General features: G+C 41.3%; 1 protein-coding gene across 2 annotated transcripts in view; it reads left to right on the top strand.

Moving 5' to 3' along the window:
• Nucleotides 1–19109, top strand: part of NKD1 (NKD inhibitor of Wnt signaling pathway 1) — a 151289-nt gene that overhangs the window by 104307 nt on the left and 27873 nt on the right. For both annotated transcript variants that reach the window (XM_032787841.1, XM_032787840.2), the window contains exon 5: nucleotides 17371–17477. In XM_032787841.1, the coding sequence (XP_032643732.1) occupies nucleotides 17371–17477 (107 nt within the window). The remainder of the gene's footprint in view (nucleotides 1–17370; nucleotides 17478–19109) is intronic.

Below are 19109 nucleotides of genomic sequence, written 5' to 3'. Positions count from 1 at the left end.
TACTCTTGGAGAAGATGAGGGGGTTATGCCAGGGGAAGGCTGCCTTAAATCCTAGCTAGGGCTTTGTAAGAGCCTCATTGACAGGGCTTACCCTGAGCACTTCTCCTGGTGCCTTGTTCCTAGACCATCAGCATCTTCTGCACCATAGCAGTACCCCCCCCAACTGACATTTGCAGTCCAGGTTCCACTGGTAAGCAGTGAATATGGCTTGGGTTAGAAGAAACACTTTTTATTAAAAATCTACAATCGCATAGCTTAAGAAACAAGATGTCTAATTTCACACAAACGGAGAAGCTTAGCGGCAGACTCTCCGTTTTGAAACACCTTGACTACCTGGGACGATAGGAGGAGTTGACTTGTCCTTTAGACGCTCTTCAGATCAGGGACTGTCTTCATCTGTGTTTGCACAGTGCAATGGGACTCCAATCCAGTTTAGGATCTGTGGGTGCTACTATATTAACAATAATTATATTATTGCCAAGATTGAGTGCCATGCAGTTTGTGTGGGAGTCCTTAGATTGTGACATTAAAAATTAAATCTTGTGTGCCCTATATAGACTTTATATAGACCATGATCTATAAGAATAGGGTTTTTCCATAGCATCTTTGTATAAGGTTTCCCCTCTTCCTCTAGATCAGTGGTTCTCAACCAGGGGTACATGTACCCCTGAGGGTATGCCAGAGTCTTCTAGGGGTACATCAACTCCTGTAGATATTTGCCTAATTTTACAAGTCTACATAAAAAGCACTAGCAAAGTCAATACAAAATAAGATGTCATACAATTATATTGCTCTGTATACTATACGCTGAAATTCAAGTACAATATTCATATTCCAAATTATTTTATAATTGTATAGTAAAAATGAGAAAGTCAGCAATTTTTCAGTAATAGTGTGCTGTGATACTTTTGTATTTTTATGTCTGATTTTGTAAGCAAGTAGTTTTAAAGTGAGGTGAAACTTGGGGGTAAACAAGACAAATCAGACTCCTGAAAGGGGTTCAGTAGTCTGGAAAGGTTGAGAACCACTGCTCTAAATTGTGATGTGCAGTGTGCTGTACATCAGCCAAGTTCCATCTTGCATTAAGAGGTGACTGCATTTCATTAGTGCTTTATGGCTGAAGTAACATGCGTTGGGATGAAAGACAACATGTAAATGTCAGATAATGTGTATGTGTTTGAATATGGTTAGCTTTATGATGGACTGTGGAGACACACAAATTTTAGAACTTAGCTGCCTTATAGAACACAAGTATTATAGCTGAACTGAAAGTAAGATCTCTGGTTCAAGGTTGCCTGAGTGTTTCCATTTTAAGACCTTATTTTTAACTGAATTTTAGCAATCCAAAAATCTTCACTATTTGGGGTTTGAAACTTTCCAGGCTTGAAGAACGAGGAGTACTTGTGGCACCTTAGAGACTAACAAATTTATTTGGGTATAAGTTTTCGTGGGCTAAAACCCACTTCATCAGATGCATGCAGTGGAAAATACAGTAGGAAGATATATGGAGAGAGAGAGACTGGGCTGCCCAGAGGATTCAGGGGGCCTGGGGTCTTCAGCCGTGGGGGGCCCCCGCCACCGAATCGCCGCCAAGTCCTGGCACTTTGATGGCGGGTCCTGGGGCAGAAGGACACCCCGCCGCTGAAGACCTGCCTTGGGACCTGCCGCTGAAGTGCCGGAAGGACCCCCCTCCGTGGGTCTTCGGGGCACTTCGGCAGCAGGTCCTGGAGTGGAAGGACCCCCCGCCGCCGAATTGCCGACTACGACCACTCCGGGGGCCTGGGCCCCACTCCAGAGGCCCCAAAAAACTCTCATGGGGGGCCCTGCGGGGTCCAGGGCCTGGGGAAAATTGCCCCTCTTGCCCGCCCCATGCAGTCCTGGAGAGAGAACATAAAAAAATGGGGGTTGCCATACCAAGTGTAGCAAGACTAATCAATTAAGGTGGGCTATTACCAGCAGGAGAAAAAAAACTTTTGTAGTGATAATCAGGATGGCCCATTTCAAACAGTTGACAAGGTGTCGAGTACAGAAGGGAGAAAATTAAGGGGGAAAGTTGAGCAAAAGCTCTTATTGATGGTTTGCAAGGCTTAGCAGTGTGAATGGTTTGGTAACATTTTCTGATTATAAAAATGGCAAAAGTATTTTGATATTTTTTGACTCTCTTTTCCAGTCAACCTGTATGTGGGGAGGGACCAATCCGGGCACGTTATATGACAGATAGGACATACACTCTGTCGAGTTATAGTTGGATCTGAACTTCCATGAAGCTGGAAAGATTCCTATTCACATCATAAGATTATTGGGGTTTCTAAATCTTCTATTTATTTTTTAATAAATTAATGGGGAACAAAACAACCACATCCTTCTCAATGTGTGTCTGATCCGATGTATTTTAAAGTCAATGAACTGATGCTCATTGGGTAGCCCATAGTATCCATATCTTCATTTACAACGCTCAATTGGCAGAACATTTGTGGTTTTGTCAGGAGAGTGTAAGTTTGTGTACTCACCACCTGGTGATTCCTTGGGTTGGGTGCAGTGCTACATAAGGTGTACTACGTCCTAGCATTGCTACTGCCACTGCGGCTCGCTGGTCTTCTCTTCCTCATAAAGTTCGTTCCCCTTCGGCGGTCCAATGAAAGTCCAAATCAAATGCCCAGCCTAATAGCTCGTTCTACACCTCATGGGCCCTGAAGTCCTGTGCTCTTTGGTCCCTTCTCATAGCAACCTCTGGAGCTTCTTTATCAGCTTCTCCGCAGCAGTATTCCCCTACTAGCCTCTCTCCAGAGACTCTAGAGACCCTTTCAAATACTTGCTGGGGTCTCGGCAGACCACTATACACGTCTTTCCAAATGTTTTGTACGTTCTACAGTATTGTAACACACTTGTGATAAAAGCTCATATAAAAAAAACCTTAAATAATAATAAACTTTTTTTTCTGCAAAATAAAAGCACGCAACTCATATTTAATATCAAGTGTCTACTTTCCACTGCGATGGATATGGCCCTCTCGTCCCCCTCTGCTCAGCACTCCCAAGCTGGGAAGGCGGGGGGGGGGTTTCCTCTCTCCCCCACCACAGCAGCCCCTGAGCTGGGGCTGAGAAGGGGGACCGTCTCTCTCCCCAGCAGCCGCAGCCCTGGAGCTGGGGAAAGTCTCCTCTTTCTCTGGCTGCTGCAGCCCTGCACATCACAAATTCTCCACATGCCCTCTTCTACCCCACTACCCCCTCCCACCTACCCCGTATTCCCCCCAAGGCCAACACCTCACCTTACATGTGCGTCTTCTCCAGGGTCCAGGCACCTAATTAGTGGAGCCATGCCTGCGTGGCTCCACTAATTAGGTGAGTGACCCTTCATGCTGTCGTGTGCGGCCGCCCAGGCATGCACCCTAGAGGGAAATATTCACTGACCACCTGAATGGAGCTCAGTCCATGGACCACAGTTTGAGAACCTCTGCTCTAGAAACTTCCATTAGGGATTTCCCGGATCTTTGTAGTCCCTATCTTGGTCTTCTCCCACAAGAACCTACTCTGCTCCATGTTGGTTCTCCTACTTGTCTTCCAACATGTACGAGCCCTCTCTCAGGGCTCTCCACACACAGGAGCCTACCCTGCTCCTAGTGGGTTCTCCTTCCTGCAGGAGAATCCTACCTTCTCTGTAGTATCTCCCCTAGCTAAGCTCAGCACTGTTTAAAGAGTCCTCCACAGCTGGGGTCAATCACTCTAACTCCATTGCACTGAGCAATGATTACTACGTGCCACTATATTGTCATCTCATCAGTGAGGCTGAGGGATAGCTGCTAAGTCATGGGCAAGCTGTGCCCTATCTTGCCTCATAGGGCCAGCTGGCCCGTGATAGACAGCTTTGCCACAAACACCCTCCTGTTCATTTTTATCACCATTTTCAGGCTCTTTTCTACAGCCACTTTTTAAAATTGAAAACAGAAACGGGATGGGATGAGTATTTGATATGTGCATGAGTCATGCAATGTTCAGGTATTCATGTGAATACTTCAAAAGAGTCTAAAATGACTTCAGCTTATCATGGCAGCTGCCATTTTATATCTCCTGCAATTATTTAAATTCTTCAGGTAATTATAGGATGTTAGTTGCTGTAAATATACCTTCTAATTCAAATAGATTTTGTTAAACTGCAAGAATAAATGTCAGATTCTGTGTTCTGTTACTATTGTGTAAATCCAGCATAATTCCAGATGTCAAAGGATTGAAGCCACGCTTAGATCAGAACCTGGCTCTTTATATCTTACCTTCTCTAATGATTTACATTAGTATCTGAATTATACAACAATTTGTGTATTAGGTCAAATAACACAAACGTGAATTTTTCCCATCCTTCATGGAAAACCAGTTATACATAATACACTGTTTTCCAAGATAAAAACAGAGCCAGCCTTTTCTATTTCAAAGGAAAACACCAGCCATCTTCAGATTAAAAATAGATAGCAAAAGTGAACACACAGGCAAAGTTAATAAAGATCTACTTGGATGCCACAAAATAAGAATTAAAAATAGGTTCATTCAAGGTGTGTGTGCCTACTTCTCTCATTTTTTTCTAACACTATCCTTCTCTGTCTGTACTTTAGATATTTAGTAGGTGTGGAGTGAAGTTTACAGAGTTACTAAAATAAAAACCACTTCTATTGCCTTTGCTTCAATCAAAAGAGCTCTGTTTTTTTGTGAATTGACTTTAGAGCCATCCTCTGACATTAACAAAATACTTAGGGCCAAATTCTGCCTTTTGCTGTGCTTACAGAATGCCTACTGAGGGCAAGGGGTGCTCTATGCACATATCCTAAAGGAAAATGTGGTCCTTATATTGCATTTACTAACTCTCTTTACCTTTGTTCACTTAGCTGGAACTGAAGCAAATTTCTTGCTTTAGCAAGACATGCTGCTTACATGTGGATTCCAAATGTGTTTCCTTCAATACGGGAAGGCAACTGATACCATGTTACACTAGATCAATGTATCGTGTACATGATCAGTCAGGCAAGATGAAAAAAATCTCTATAGCAAAACATTTTCCCTCTTTGTGGATTACATTCTTTGGAATCTGGTAATTTAATATTTCACATATGCTAAAATGTAAGGGTCTGCTCCTTCAGTGATTACTCATTACTTCAGTGAGATTACTCATGTCTGTTGGGACTGCTCACAAGTGACATTTCCAGGATGGTGCCCTGTCATACATATGCCAAATGTATCTTTGATTTTATTATAAAGTAGGTATTTTAATTTGGATTGGAAACAAATGAAACAGTTTAAACTCAGTGCTGTTTGTGTCGTGTGCTCAAGCCAGTTCTGCAGACACTCACATGTATGCTTAACTTTCTACACTTGAGTGTTCCTTTTGAATGATATGGGAATTCATGCGCGTAAAACTGAGTGTGTGCATAAATGTTTTCAGCCACTGTACCTTAGTGAATAATTGGTAAGTATTCCTCTGACCCAAAATACAGTGAGCATGGTAAGTTAAAGTTCATGGAATTCTGCACGCCACATGTTGGCATTTGAAAGTCTTAGGAGATGAAAAGTACCCATGTAGGTTACATGCTATAGCACTGAAGATGGATGCTCCTGAACTATTGAGATTTTTATTTTTGGAGAGTGAAATTTAGCGTGAGTTTATTATTATAAATTTACTTATATTACAGTATCATGTAGAGGTCACCAGTGAAATAAGGATCCTGTTGTGGTAGTCCCTGTACAAACATAGATTATGTCTCTTCCCTGAAGAGTTTACAAACTAACTAGACAAATCAGATGAGGAAAATATCTTTATCTCTGTTTTACAAATGAGGAATTTAGACACAAAGAAGTTAAGTGACTTGCCCAAGGTCGTACAGGAAATCTGTGGCCGAGCTTGTAATTGAGCCCAAGCCTAGCTACTTAACGATAAGACCGCCCTTCGATTCTGTTTTACTTTGGTGCTACCACGTAATAAAATATGCAATGGGTAGGAACAGACATTCGGAGCCTGAGGATTTGGTATCTAAAAGCCTCCGTAATAAAAAGAACAAACAGATTTTTAAAGTGTAAACTATAGAGCAGTAGGAATAATTGTCTGCTTAGTTTACTCAGTGTTGTCTGAAACTAAATGCTGGTAGCATTCAAAATCAGCTAGAGACTATTAACTAAGAGAAGGTCGCCAAACATACACTTGGTTCATAGCAACCAAAATATATCTTTGCTTATTTTAAAAGAATAGATAGGTGAGGGTCAAGATGTTTTCCCCAGAAGAAGTGCTTTTGATGAATTGGCTGATAATAGTCCACAGTTCGAGGATCTTCAGAGCCCCCGGTATAATAGCAAAGGTGGCAGAAACCCAGTTTTCCCCTCAACCATCTAAGTTAGATGGGAATCAGCTGATATAAAAAACTCCATAATTAATAACATTTCCCCTACTAATTCTTCATTTAAATAAAAGATTTTTTAGGCTCTGAATTTTTCTCCTTATGACACCTGGACTTAAAAAAAAAAAAAAAAAGGAATAAAGGAATGTAAAGACTGCAAATACTGTGCACATACATACCTACAACTTATTTTGAGGTGGTAAGAAGTTATTTTTATCAGTATCAGTGTTACCAACCAAAACAAGTATATAGCAGCCTTTGAAAGGGTATTCTTTTTAGTTTCAAATGGCTATTTGATATCCCCATCTGTCAGCTGATAATACTACTAGCAAGTGGTAAACGATCACTATGGAATTGTCAGTTTTTACTTAAGCAGTTCTTTACTAGATTAAATTATATAGCTTGTGATAGCAAATTGCATCCTGCTAATGTGATTTTTGATATGCTTGGTGATCAAACACAAATCTTGCTCCTACAGATACCATCCTGAATCATCTTAGACAAAGCTTATGAAGACTTTTTTTTCTTTGTTAGATGGGGAGGAGGGAAAAATTATCTTTTTGATCTCCAGTGGAAAAAAAAAAGGCTGTTCAGGTTTTTGGCTAACACAACAAACAGTGTTTAAAATTTAACTTTGCTTAATTAATTAGTAATTCTGTTTAATGCTGTCTGATCTTTATCCAAAAGGTATTCTGGCGCTTGAGAACTGAACATCAAAGTAGGTTGGGTGAAGATGGTCAGGTAAAGCAGGTAATCTGGCAGTTGCTGTTGAAATATAGTGAGTTGGGGAACTAATGGGAAATAGAAACCAGAATCAGGTAAAATGCTGCAAACTGTTTAGTGGAGAGAGTGTGAGGAATTCAGGTTTGGTGCCTCAGCATGTTTGAGCAGTGAGACAGCCAATAGCGAGCAATTGGATTGCCACATGCTTAGACATCTTTTATGCAAATCGTTTTTATTTAAATAGAGACACTGGAAAAATTTCTGCATTTAAAATAAAAAATCAGAAACTTGCTGATATTCTGTATCCAGAATTGGAAATACTCAGATCAGATGCAGCTATATCAAACTGTTGTGGGATATGAAAACAGGCTAGAAACTGTCAGCTAATTGTTGCACAAAACCATACATTTGGTTATTATTTATCCATGGAAATACTTTGACCCCAGTGACATTCAAGGGAACTCCAATTCAGAAATTCCTAGTGATGACGTGTCAGTGGAAATAGGTACCGAGTGGCTGAAGGATTATAAGGAATTTAGACTGTCATCTTTTTATTTATTTATTTTTTTCCCAACTATCAGAACTATATCATCCGCAGCCACTACCCCACTTTGGTCATATACAGATGTTTCACGCTTAATGAACCCCTCTGAATAGGAAATGGATTCTTAGTCTCACAACATCATGCGGCTTTTTTAAACCTGCCGGTGTGTAATTGAACATTGTCATTGATGTTTGTCCAAGAGCCACTAGACAATGAAATAGCATGAAATCGCTTCTCACCATATACACAACTTGAATTTCTGAACTATTCAGCCCACTCCAATGTGAAGCGCCACTGTTGCAGCTCTTGCTAAATTGCATTCTGCCTTTTTCCTACCAGACTTGAGAGGGACAATTAATTTCCCAGAAGTAAGCATGAGAGGTGGCAGCTTAATCTTTGTTGTTTTGAAGGGTGTGTCTAATTCATCAGCTTCAGTTTTCAACCCAAGAGAGCTGAACACACACTTCTGGCACCAACCCAGCACAAGCATGTTTTCCCATGTGCTTTCTCTCGTGGCTAGAGAACAGGAATGTTGCTTGGATGTTGGCTCTGCTCTGTGGATGTTTATCCACAGGTATGGGAGAAGAATTTAAGAGAAGCAAAGATTAAGTATCTCAGAAATATATTTCAGTCAGTGCAGTGGTATAAATATAAAATCTGTGCTCGGTGGAGGCATGGGGTGATGTTTCTTCATTTATGTATTCAAGAAGAATGTAAAAATTGAAATTTGAATGTGAAAGTAATTGCCTGATCAAAGGAGTTCTTAATCTGAACTTTCAAACTAGGCTGTTGTTATGATTGACATTATGCTATGGTCTAGGATTGTCAGTCATATTTGTCAAACTTGCTATGAAATGCAAAAGAAATTAGAGACTTGAAAAGGCATATTAGGTTCTCTTGTCTATCCCTTGGGTCCCGACAGTCCTTGACTCTGAAGGACTGTTGGGTTGAGGGATTTTGTGTGTGGGTGCTGGGTGGTGTTGGTAGCCTGTAATACCTGGGAGGTCAAACTAGGTGATCTGTGGTCCCTTCTGGCTTAAATTCTGACTATATGACTGATTCTTCTCCCACTTTTCCTGTATCTGGAACTTGGGGGTAAAATCCTAAGCCTATTGAAGTCAATTGGAGTTTTGCTATTGATTTCAGCTGGTCAACAGACACATGGACAATGGTGATCCAGTGAATAAAGTGTACTTGGACTTTCAGAAAGCCTTTGACAAAGTCCTTCACCAGAGGCTCTTAAGCAAAGTAAGCAGATAAGAGGGAAGGTCCTCTCATGGATCAGTAATTGTTAAAAGACAGGAAACAAGGGGTAAGAATAAATGGTCAGTGTTAACAGTGGAGAGAGGTAAATAGTGGGGTGCCCCAAGGATCAGTACTGGAACCTGTACTGTTCAACATATTCATCAAGATCTGGAAAAAGGGGTAAGTAAAGTAGTGGGAAATTTGCAGTAGATGATGCAAAACTAGTCAAGATAGTTTAAGTCCAAAGTTGACTGCAAAGAGCTACAAAAGGATCTCACAAAACTGGGTGACTGGGTAACAGAATTTCATTGCCATTCTATGCTGATAAATGCAAAGTAACGCACATTGTATAGCTGGAATTATGTTTTCCATACAAAATGATGGGATCTGAATTAACTGTTGCCGCTCAAGAAAGAGATCTTGTCATTGTGGATAGTTCTCTGAAAACATCTGTTCAATGTGCAGCAGTGGTCAAAAAAAGCTCACAGAATACTAGGAAACAGGAAAAGGATAGATAATAAGACAGAACGTATCATAATGCCATTGTATGAATCTATGGTACACCCACACCTTGAGTACTGCAATGGAGTTCTGGTTGCACCATCTCAAAAAAAAATTGAAAAGAAAAATAATTGGAAGAAGTAGAGAGAAGGGCAACAAAAATACTTAGGGGTGTGAAACAGCTTCTGGTGTGAAATAGCTTCTATATGAGGAGAGATTAAAAAGTCTGGAACTGTTCAGCTTGGAAAAGAGATGACTGAGGGGGAATATGATAGAAGTCTACAAAATCATGAATAGTGTGGAGGAAATGTTATTTACCCCATCATATAACACAAGAACCGGGCTTCACCCAATGAAATTAATAGGCAACAGGTTTAAAACAAACAAAAGGAAGTACTTCTTTGTACAACGTACAGTCAAACTATAGAACTCATTGCCGTGGGAAATTGTGAAGGACAAGAGTATAACTGGGATAAAAAAAGGACGAGATAAATTCATAAAGGGTAGGTCCATCAATGGCTATTAGCCAAGATGTTCAGGGATGCAACCCCATGCTCTGGGTGTCCCTAAGACTCTGGCTGCTGGAAGCTGGTACTAGATGACAGGGGGTGGATCACTCAAAAATGGCCTTGTTCTGTTCATTCCTTCTGAAGCATTTGGCCCCGGACACCGTCGAAAGCTAGGATACTAGGCTAGATGACCCAGTATGTCCTTTATTATGGTCCAGAACTTCAACTCTGGTGCTTAGCACTACCACTTTAACATTACTCCTTAGCAGTCCTGCTTCATCTCCATCTTTTGCTTAAGCCCTCATGCCTTCCTCTCCTCTTTCCCTTACAACTCGCTACTGCAGTATTTCCCAAACAGTGGATTACAGGAAGGGTCTGGTGGGTCACCACCACATCAAGCCTGCCCCACAGTGCCTATCACTGCCCCCTCACATCTATTCCCCCCCATTCCCTGGAAGCACTCCCCCTGGCTGTGGGGAGAGATGGGTCAGCTAGAGCTACAGGAGAGGGCAGAACTGGACTGGGAGGAGTCAAGCAGGGGACTCGGAGGCAGACCAAGGAGAAGAGAGAGGAGCAGGATCTGAAGGACTGAGAAGGGGAGAGGTAGGTGGAGCTGGGGGTGCCATTTGCGTAGGCTCCCATATGATCCTGGGGAGCTCACCTGAGCACAGAGAATAGGCTGCAGCTTGTGCTCTGAGCAGGCCCCAGTGTTACTTCACAGAGACCGGCCCACAAAGGTGGCACTTTAAGTCTCTGTAGCTCTCGATGGGAGGAGTTTCCGCACACTGAACCCTGCGTACCTGCTGGAAAGAGCACTGACCCATGTGAGGGGGAAGCGGGGTGTCAGAGTCCAGGATTTGGACTGTCATGTCTAGTGATTGGAGCAAGAGTTAGGAATAGGAGCCCAGGGTCAGAGCTGGTCAGGAATCGGAGCCAAAGGTCAGAGCTGAGGTCAGAGACCAGATACTGAGCCAAGGGTCAGAGTTGCCTTGAAGTGAAGCAAGGCAGGCACAAGACTGGGTCCGGGGCAGGATCTCTTGCAACCATGGGCAAAGGCTTTGAGCAGCTGCTAAACTGCTGCTGCTGGATTTAAGAGCTGGTCTGCTGACTCTTCAAGCCAACTAGAGGCCAGCTGTGCTTGTTAGATTGTCCATACCCTGCTACTCACCCAGGCCTCCTAAGGGCCTCAGGGCCAGGTTTCTCAGGGTACTTCCTAGGGAATTCTCGCAATAGGACCGGGGCATGGATGTTACCTACCAATTCCCAAGACCACTCATCTGGACCATAGCCTTCCTAGCCAACCAGGTACTGGAGCCTTCCCTAACTCACTGACAGTTGAGGATTCAGTGGACCAACTGCTCCTCCTGTCCGTGAACGGTTATGGGTGGCGGGTTGCAGCAGTTTGGGGGTGGTTTCTTAGTGAAGGCCTTTAAAAGTGAACAACTATGTCCTGAAGGCCACTGGGTTTGCCCATTCTGTAATCTTGGAGGAACCCAGATATTGATAGTCTAGTTTGGCAGATGGGTGGCTTGGTTTAGGGTTCTGGGCAAAGAGCCACATGTTGTTTCCTGTGTCCTGGATTGGGGGCCTGATTGTCTTGGTCCATATGGTGTTTATAGGCCTCTTTGGCAGATTGCAAGTGTTCCTTGAGCTCCCAGTGTTGGTGAGAGGGTCACTAATGGCTGATGCTGGAGAATTTATGGGTAAGTTTGGGTGGAAGCAGGGGTGAATACCATAGTTTGCAAAGACTGGGTTATGCTGGGTCAAGGCATGCATTGTATTGTTGTATGCAAATTAGGCATAGCATAGCAGGTGAGTCTGTAGGATGAAGGACTCAATGCCAAGGAGTCTGAGAAATTCCCACCAGAATCGGGAGATGAACTGGGGTCCGTGGTCTGATACAATGGCTGTTGGTAATCTGTGGTAGCAACAGATATTTTCAAAGAGCTGTTTCCTGTGCAGTAGGAACAATATGGCATGGGATGAAGTCTGCCATCTTTGTTAGGAGGTTGACGACAAAAGTCAGGATTACAGTGTGTCATCTGACTCAGGCTCAGGTTAAGGGGCTGTTTAATTGCGGTGTAGATATTCTGGCTCCCAGTGAGTTTTTAATTGCAGTGTAGGCATATCCAGAGTGCTAAAACTAAATAGAAGATGGAGCACATTGTTTAGCATAAGTAGTTAACACGTATTGTAAAAGACCATTCAAGATGAAGTGTCCTATGTCTGAAGAGGTGTTAATAGACCACTTCATCTTGAGTGGTCTCTTAGGTATGAATGCAGTGTTGTGTTAGCCATGTGTCCCACGATATTAGAGAAACAAGGTGAGTAAGGTAATATCTTTATTGGACTGACTTCTGTTGATGCGAGAGACAAGCTTTCAAGCTACACACAGCTTTTCTTCAGGTCTGGGCAAGGTACTAAGAGAGTGACAGCTAAATACAAGATTGAACAGATAGTTTAGCACAGCATGGTTTCAACCTTTTTTAATTTGCAGACCCCTAAAAAAATTTCAAATGGAGGTGTAGACTTCTGAAAATTTAACACATAGTAAGGGTTTGGATATGAGAAATCTAAAGTGACAAGCCACTTGAGCTGAAGTGAAAGTTTTAGCACCCACTCCTCAAGTTGAATGCAGCTCTAATTAGCTTTCTGTTCCAAGCTGTAAGACATATGTGTGTGAGTGATGCCTTGGCCATTACAATAAAGCCAGCCTGTTTGAAGTGAAATGTCCTATGCTTTCTGTTACATGAAGCACAGGTACCAACTTTACAATATGCCGGGGGGTGCTTGCCCCCCTGGCTCTGTCCCAGACCCTGCTCCCACTCTACCCCTCCCTCAAGGCCCACCCCACCCCACCTCTTCCGGCTCCTGCTGCACCCCACCCTGCCTATTCCCACCCCGTTCAGCCCCTTCCCTGAGTGCACCACATCCTTGCTCCTCCTCCCTCCCCCCCCAGCCTCCTGCATGCCTCGCAAAACAGCAGATCGTGGCGGGCAGGAGATGCGAGGAGGGAGGGGGAGATTCTGATAGAGGGACTGCCGGTGGGCGCTCAGCACCCATCATTTTTTCCCTGTGGGCGCTCCAGCTCCAGAGCACCCACGAGGTTGGCGCCTATGACGTGAAGAACAAATCAATCATCTTTAAATAGTTTTGTAATTTATAAGGTGTTTTTTAAAGAAAAATTGGTATTGTCTATTTCTATTGTTGAAAATGAGTAAAACTTTGAACACAAAACCTAGTTCTGCAGAAATGAGTCTCATATCTTTAAAACAGTAATCACTCTCTCTCTCTCTCTCTCGCTCTTTCTCTCTCTCTGTCTCACAATTATGAGCAATTGGATGGTAATAATTAACGATCCTTGGAGGAAAACATCTGCAAGTACACTTAAGTCAGCTAATTTGTCTTTCATGAAAGAACGGAATTTCACAATTTTTCCAAGTTAATATATTTTTCCTTTATTCTGTTTCCAATCTCAAATATTGTCCAGAAACATTTTATGGTGGCTTAAGGTCATAGAAGTGAATACATGCCTGTTAATAATGAACAGGAAAAGATAATATTCTAAAGAAATATAGCAATATTTCAACTCGCACAGTATTCTGACAGAGAACATAATTTTTTTTAAAGGATATGGTCCCCGTGAGAAGTAATAAAAATATATTTTTTTCCAGTTGTGGATTCCCACAATAGAAAGGGCGTGTTTCCATATACTGTACATGTGTACATAGTGTGTCCTCTGTGGTGGCTTGTTATGTGAGTGGGAAGGTAAGTGAATATTTATGCACAAATGATACACTGTAAATGGACAAATTTCTGATGGCACAGACATTGGAAACATGAAGCTATTAATTCTCCCCCCCTCCTTTGAGATAGCAATCTGGTCTGGTCTAGTTTAATATCATTGGCAGGACTGAGTGGAAGTTCACATTGTGAATATATCTGAACCTTGGCATGCAGCTCAGTAGTGGATCTCTCTTTTCAACGCTGCCAGTTTGAATGGTCCCAGGCAGACATTCCCATTTTATTTATAAATAAGTTCAGCATGTGTGTATCTCCTTCACAAAACTGAGCGGCAGACACCAAAGCACGCCAATAATCCAGAGTAAGAAAGAAAGAAGCAGCAAATTAGGAAATATAGGGCTCTAATTTCAGACAACGCAACAGGAATGATTATTCAAATACGTTACCATAAAGTTCATATGTGCGTGCGTATGCATGTATATGCGTACACACACACTCATACACACTACTTGGATACATGCATATATTTCCCCTCGCCGTGCTTTCGACACGTGCAGTGTCATTTGCACCCCATTTTTCTTTGTCAAATGAAATATGACATCAGGAGGAGACTATCTTATCTCCCTATTGTGTGAGAGCTCAGAAATGAATAACTGATTTCAAAGGAAAATTCCCTTGAGCTGCAAGACCAGTGATCATTCTGAGACAATGGTCAGCAAAGATCAAAGGAAAGATTTTCCAACGTGTTAATTTCACACACCCCTCCCACAATATGGTGAATTCTTGTTTATGAGGAGTCTAATTTATCAGAGTACATTTTTCCCTGTTACATAAATCGTACATTAAAGTGAAATCTTCCTATCTGAACATATACACTGTACATCTGGAAAGGTTATTAAACATACCACTGGAAGAATAGTTCTTGAAACCAGAAATTCATTCTGTCCTTTTTGGCTCTGTTCTCCTTTCAGCTCCACCCAGTGAATTGGAGTTCTGATACTCTTTGCACATGTGCAGCAGACCTTCCATTCACATCTTTGGAAGAGCATAGTGTTGGAATGAGATTAGGGCACTTTATTCTTCTGGCAGAAAAACCCATCAGAGGGAAGTGTTTTTGAGAGTTCACGTTGGTCCATTGAGAGGAATGTTGGGGAGATGCTGTCTCTTCACTTTTGAGGAAAAGGCCAGTGGAAAAGTCTTTTTCCAAATACATCCCATTAAAAAATATCTGAAATGGCAAAGTGTATTTTTCAGTGGACTGTCTGTGGTTCTAAAGAAGCCAAGTCACAGGATATAACATAGGGGCAGTTCGGTTTAAATATGTCAGTGTACAGTCATTAGAGGCCAGATTACGAGCCTGTTATTCATACTGGTGGACAGTTACTCACACAGGTAGTCCCATTGACTTAACCAGAGCTACTGTTGTGAGTAACTACTCATCAGTGTAAGTGAGGTGCTTGCAATCTGTCAGCATAAAAGGTTAGTCATTACTAAGAGTCACTGATAACAAGTGTGCATGTTCTCCCTCCATTCTGGTTGTTCTTAGGGTGGTGCTACAGGACCAGAGTTAGAGTTATTCTGGTGATCTGAATTGTGTATTTCCATAGTTTATCATTTTTCTGATATGGCACCTTAGCTTTCCATGTTTCCATTTCCATGTTTTCCACTACTGTGTTTTTGGAGGAAGCTACACTGAAGAATGAGTCTTCAGTTCTTGTACATTACTTAGTAGAATACTGTACAACTCTTTATGATTATTAGTTGTTATAGTTCAGTAGTGCCCAAAGATTCCAACTAAGATTGGGCTTAATTTGCTTAATTATCATGACTGCCTATCTGTCTCTGTCTGTCTCAGATATTTATAGAGCGCCAATCATCAGCATAGTCTAGGTGTCATGTGTGAGTATGTGTATAATAAATTTAGTGAGTGTATGTCTGTGTAGGCTGGCATTAATACAACATTAAAGCAAAAAAGTGAAATACTTGTCAGGAAATTCTAAAAGTTAAGGTTTCTACCTCATTGTTAACTTGTCTTCACTGTAAATCAGGTATATTTTATAATATGCCATAAGTTTAAGAAAACAAAACACAGTATTCAAAACCAAACATAGCATTCAAATTTAACAAAGAAACGAGGATGAGAAGTTGCCACATGTGTGCAATACAGGTGAGTTCATGTTGTGGTAGAAACGTTAGCTTTGGGAGTATCTGAACTTTTAACTTTATGTTAAGGGTCATTCTATTTTTTCAATTAATTTTCCTGTTTTGTTTTTTTTTAAAGAAAATGCCAAGAACAAAGTGAAAAACACAGTTATAATGCTTTAAACAATAGCTTGGTTCTCCTGAAGTAGTTAATGCGATGAATCTCAGTAGTACTAAATACCTTTAGAGCCACCATAGTGCTACTGAGCTGTTTTAGCCAGTCCACCTTTAAATGACTGGCTCTAAATTGAGGGAGGTCATTCCTACTCTGTCAAACTTGTCTTCTGTTGAGAGAATACATAAGTGAGATGTTAGAACTTTAGGCATCCCTAAGTAAGGGATCTTAAATGGTCCAAGGGTAAATGTATTGGTTAAAGAGATTCCAGTATGCAAGTGGAGGGATGCTAACTGTAAGAGGCACAGTCTCACCAAAGCCTCAAACTGCCTTTTGTTGCACAGGTGCCAACAAGAACATAGATATCTAATATTTGCACTTGCAATGAATTGTGGGCACAAAATTTCCAGCAAGATTATTTGCATGTCCAAAATTGCACCTGAGGCTAGTGCTAAATATTGGACTGTAAATTTCATAACTTTAAAAATATTGAACTGATTGTTTTCATCTGGAGCTTCACCCTGTGTGGTGCCAATTGCCTCTCAGTAGGTGCCGCAGACTTGAATGAGAAGCTTTTGTATTGTGTTTTCTTCCTTGGTGAGGACTCAGAAATGTGCCAGCTTTAAAGCTTTTTACAAGTGCAAATAGTTCAGTCTGAACAATCGAGAAAAGTGTAATTTTTTTTTATGCATCAGAGGGGTAGCCGTGTTAGTCTGGATCTGTAAAAAGCACCAAAGTCTTGTGGCACCTTATAGACTAACAGATGTATTGGAGCATTTGCTTTCATGGATGAATACGCTTTCGGCCATGAAAGCTTATGCTCCAATACATCTGTTAGTCTATAAGATGCCACAGGACTCTTCGTTGCTTTTTTTAATGCATAATTCAAAAAACTGCTGAAACTTCTTGGAAAAAAATAATCCTGTGGCTTCAACTAAGTTTGGAAAATGTTATTCCAAGAAGAATATAAGAAAGTACTTTTGAGCAAATGAGGAGGGAGGTTGGAATAGAATGGAAAGCTCATTTCAACTTAAATTATATTTTTTGCTGTGGTGAATTCTATGTTTTTGCAAGTTGAACCCCCACTGTTTTAAAAAATGGTAGGCAAAAGTATGCAACTAGTTCATATTAATATTTCTAGCAGATTTGTATTCTCATAGTGCTCTGCTTGAACCTGATACAGAGTTTGTTGAAGAGGATCTGCAACAAGAGTGTCCATTGAAATGCTCATAGGTGTATATAGATACAAGAGTAAATCAAGTATAATAGCATCACTTCCATTCAAGTTTGCTGAAATCAGGTTTCACCCTAAAGATTTTGAGACTTTTGAAACCAAGGAATCCGGTTTGTTGTGATATAAGACTACTTTGACATTCCGTCATGAACTTTTTCCCTTAAATATACTTTTTTGCAGTGGCTTTGCCTCCAGAGAAGACAGATGGCGTTTGCAGTGGAGATGAAAAGAAAGCTGGGAAAGAAAGTGACACACGTACAAGTTCCAGGAAACAACTAAAATTTGAAGTAAGTCCCTCGTTTTCGAATATTGAAATATACTGATACAAAGAAGTTAGATAAATAGCCTATGGGACAAATACAGCCATCAGTTGTCTATGCAATTCCCATTGATTGCATTGTACATCTGGTTGATTTGGCCTTGAGTCTCTATTTTCCTATTTGCCTGGCTATTGTTCCCTAAGGGCTGGTTAGCAAGTTTTGTTTTAAAGTCAAATAAAGCCTAATGTTGATGAGTTCTCCGTCGGAGCTGAGTGTATGGTGAGGAGAATTTGACATTGGTCTGTACTTGTGAGTTTTTCAAATATAACTTCATGTGCCACCCACTATGTTATCAAATCCTTGTATTGGCTTTTGTAGATGATCATATTCAGTTAAATCTGCCTAGTGTAAAAGATATTTGTTAAAGGTGCCTTAGCCATCAGTTTTTCATGTCTGGGCCTCCAGAGGGAAATAACCTGGACCTACATTGGCAATTCATCTGATTAGATGGAGGGAGAATAAAAATCTGAGGGGAATTTGTCTGATGGCCTATTTCCTTGTAGACTTATAAACATCATAAAACTGCCAGACATTGTGCATAGTTGGCAGGTTTTGCTTATAAAGAGAGAGATTTAATAAATATGAGCACTGAAACATGCTGTCATCCAGCTAGAGAGTTGTCTGTCTTTCTTGGCGAACAGGGAGGCACACTGGTACCGATGCATTTCATCTGTCTGTACTCCAGGAGACGTGGCAAACTTCTGCTTTTCAGAGCTGTCAGTCTATCATGTTAATGAGCTTTGCATTCATCAATTATTATGTGAAAGACCATCTAGCCATCTTGTACTGTTACTGGAACATTCATTTGCTTCTCTGGAGAAGGTTTGGTAGCCCTATGCAAATTACTTTTTACTGTTTTAAGGTCAGCTTTTCCATGAGAAATGCAAGTATTCCTGTGATCTTAGTCATGTTGACATATAGCTTTCTTTCTTCCTCTCCTCTCCTCTCCTCTCCTGTCCTCTCCTCTCCTCTCTGCAGATTTTATACTCTACCTTGAGTAATGGACATTTCACACATGTGAAAGACACAACAAATTACAGTTAACAGTGTCCTTATGCTTGAATGTTGGTGGACACCTGGTGCCAGTTTATCTGGAACTGTACCATACCAGCAAAGACTATGTTTGTTCCCAAGTAGTTCTTGGCATGCCACAAAGGTTAGCACTTGATACTGGGCTCCATGACTAATGCAGGGAAGATTGCCGTGCTATTAACTAAGCAGGGCATATCCTCACATAAAGATTGTAGACAGTATGGGACAGGGAACTATTAATATGTGGCAAGAAATCAAGTATTGATAGTTCTCCCTTGTTCTCCGTATCAAAGCTTTCTAACCTTGTAAGCTACAGGCTGGGAGAAAGGTAAATCTTTCATTTTATGACCAGATATAAAAGAATCAGAAATGCAAGAGTTAAGAAGAGAAGTCTAAATCTGAGGTGAATGTGATTTGGCTTTTAAAGGGGCTGGGAATGTTTGTGTAATATGAAACTGTGTTTCCACAGTAGAGTGTGGGGCACTTGGCAGCTTTCAGACGGGCTTGTTACAACAGAGAGAAGACTGCCTTTGAACTCAGCAGGGGATGGGGGTACTGTTAACTGCT

This window comes from Chelonoidis abingdonii, chromosome 19 (assembly GCF_003597395.2).
Source record: "Chelonoidis abingdonii isolate Lonesome George chromosome 19, CheloAbing_2.0, whole genome shotgun sequence".
NCBI classification, from domain to species: domain Eukaryota; kingdom Metazoa; phylum Chordata; order Testudines; family Testudinidae; genus Chelonoidis; species Chelonoidis abingdonii.
This window is presented reverse-complemented; position numbering and strand designations above follow the sequence as displayed.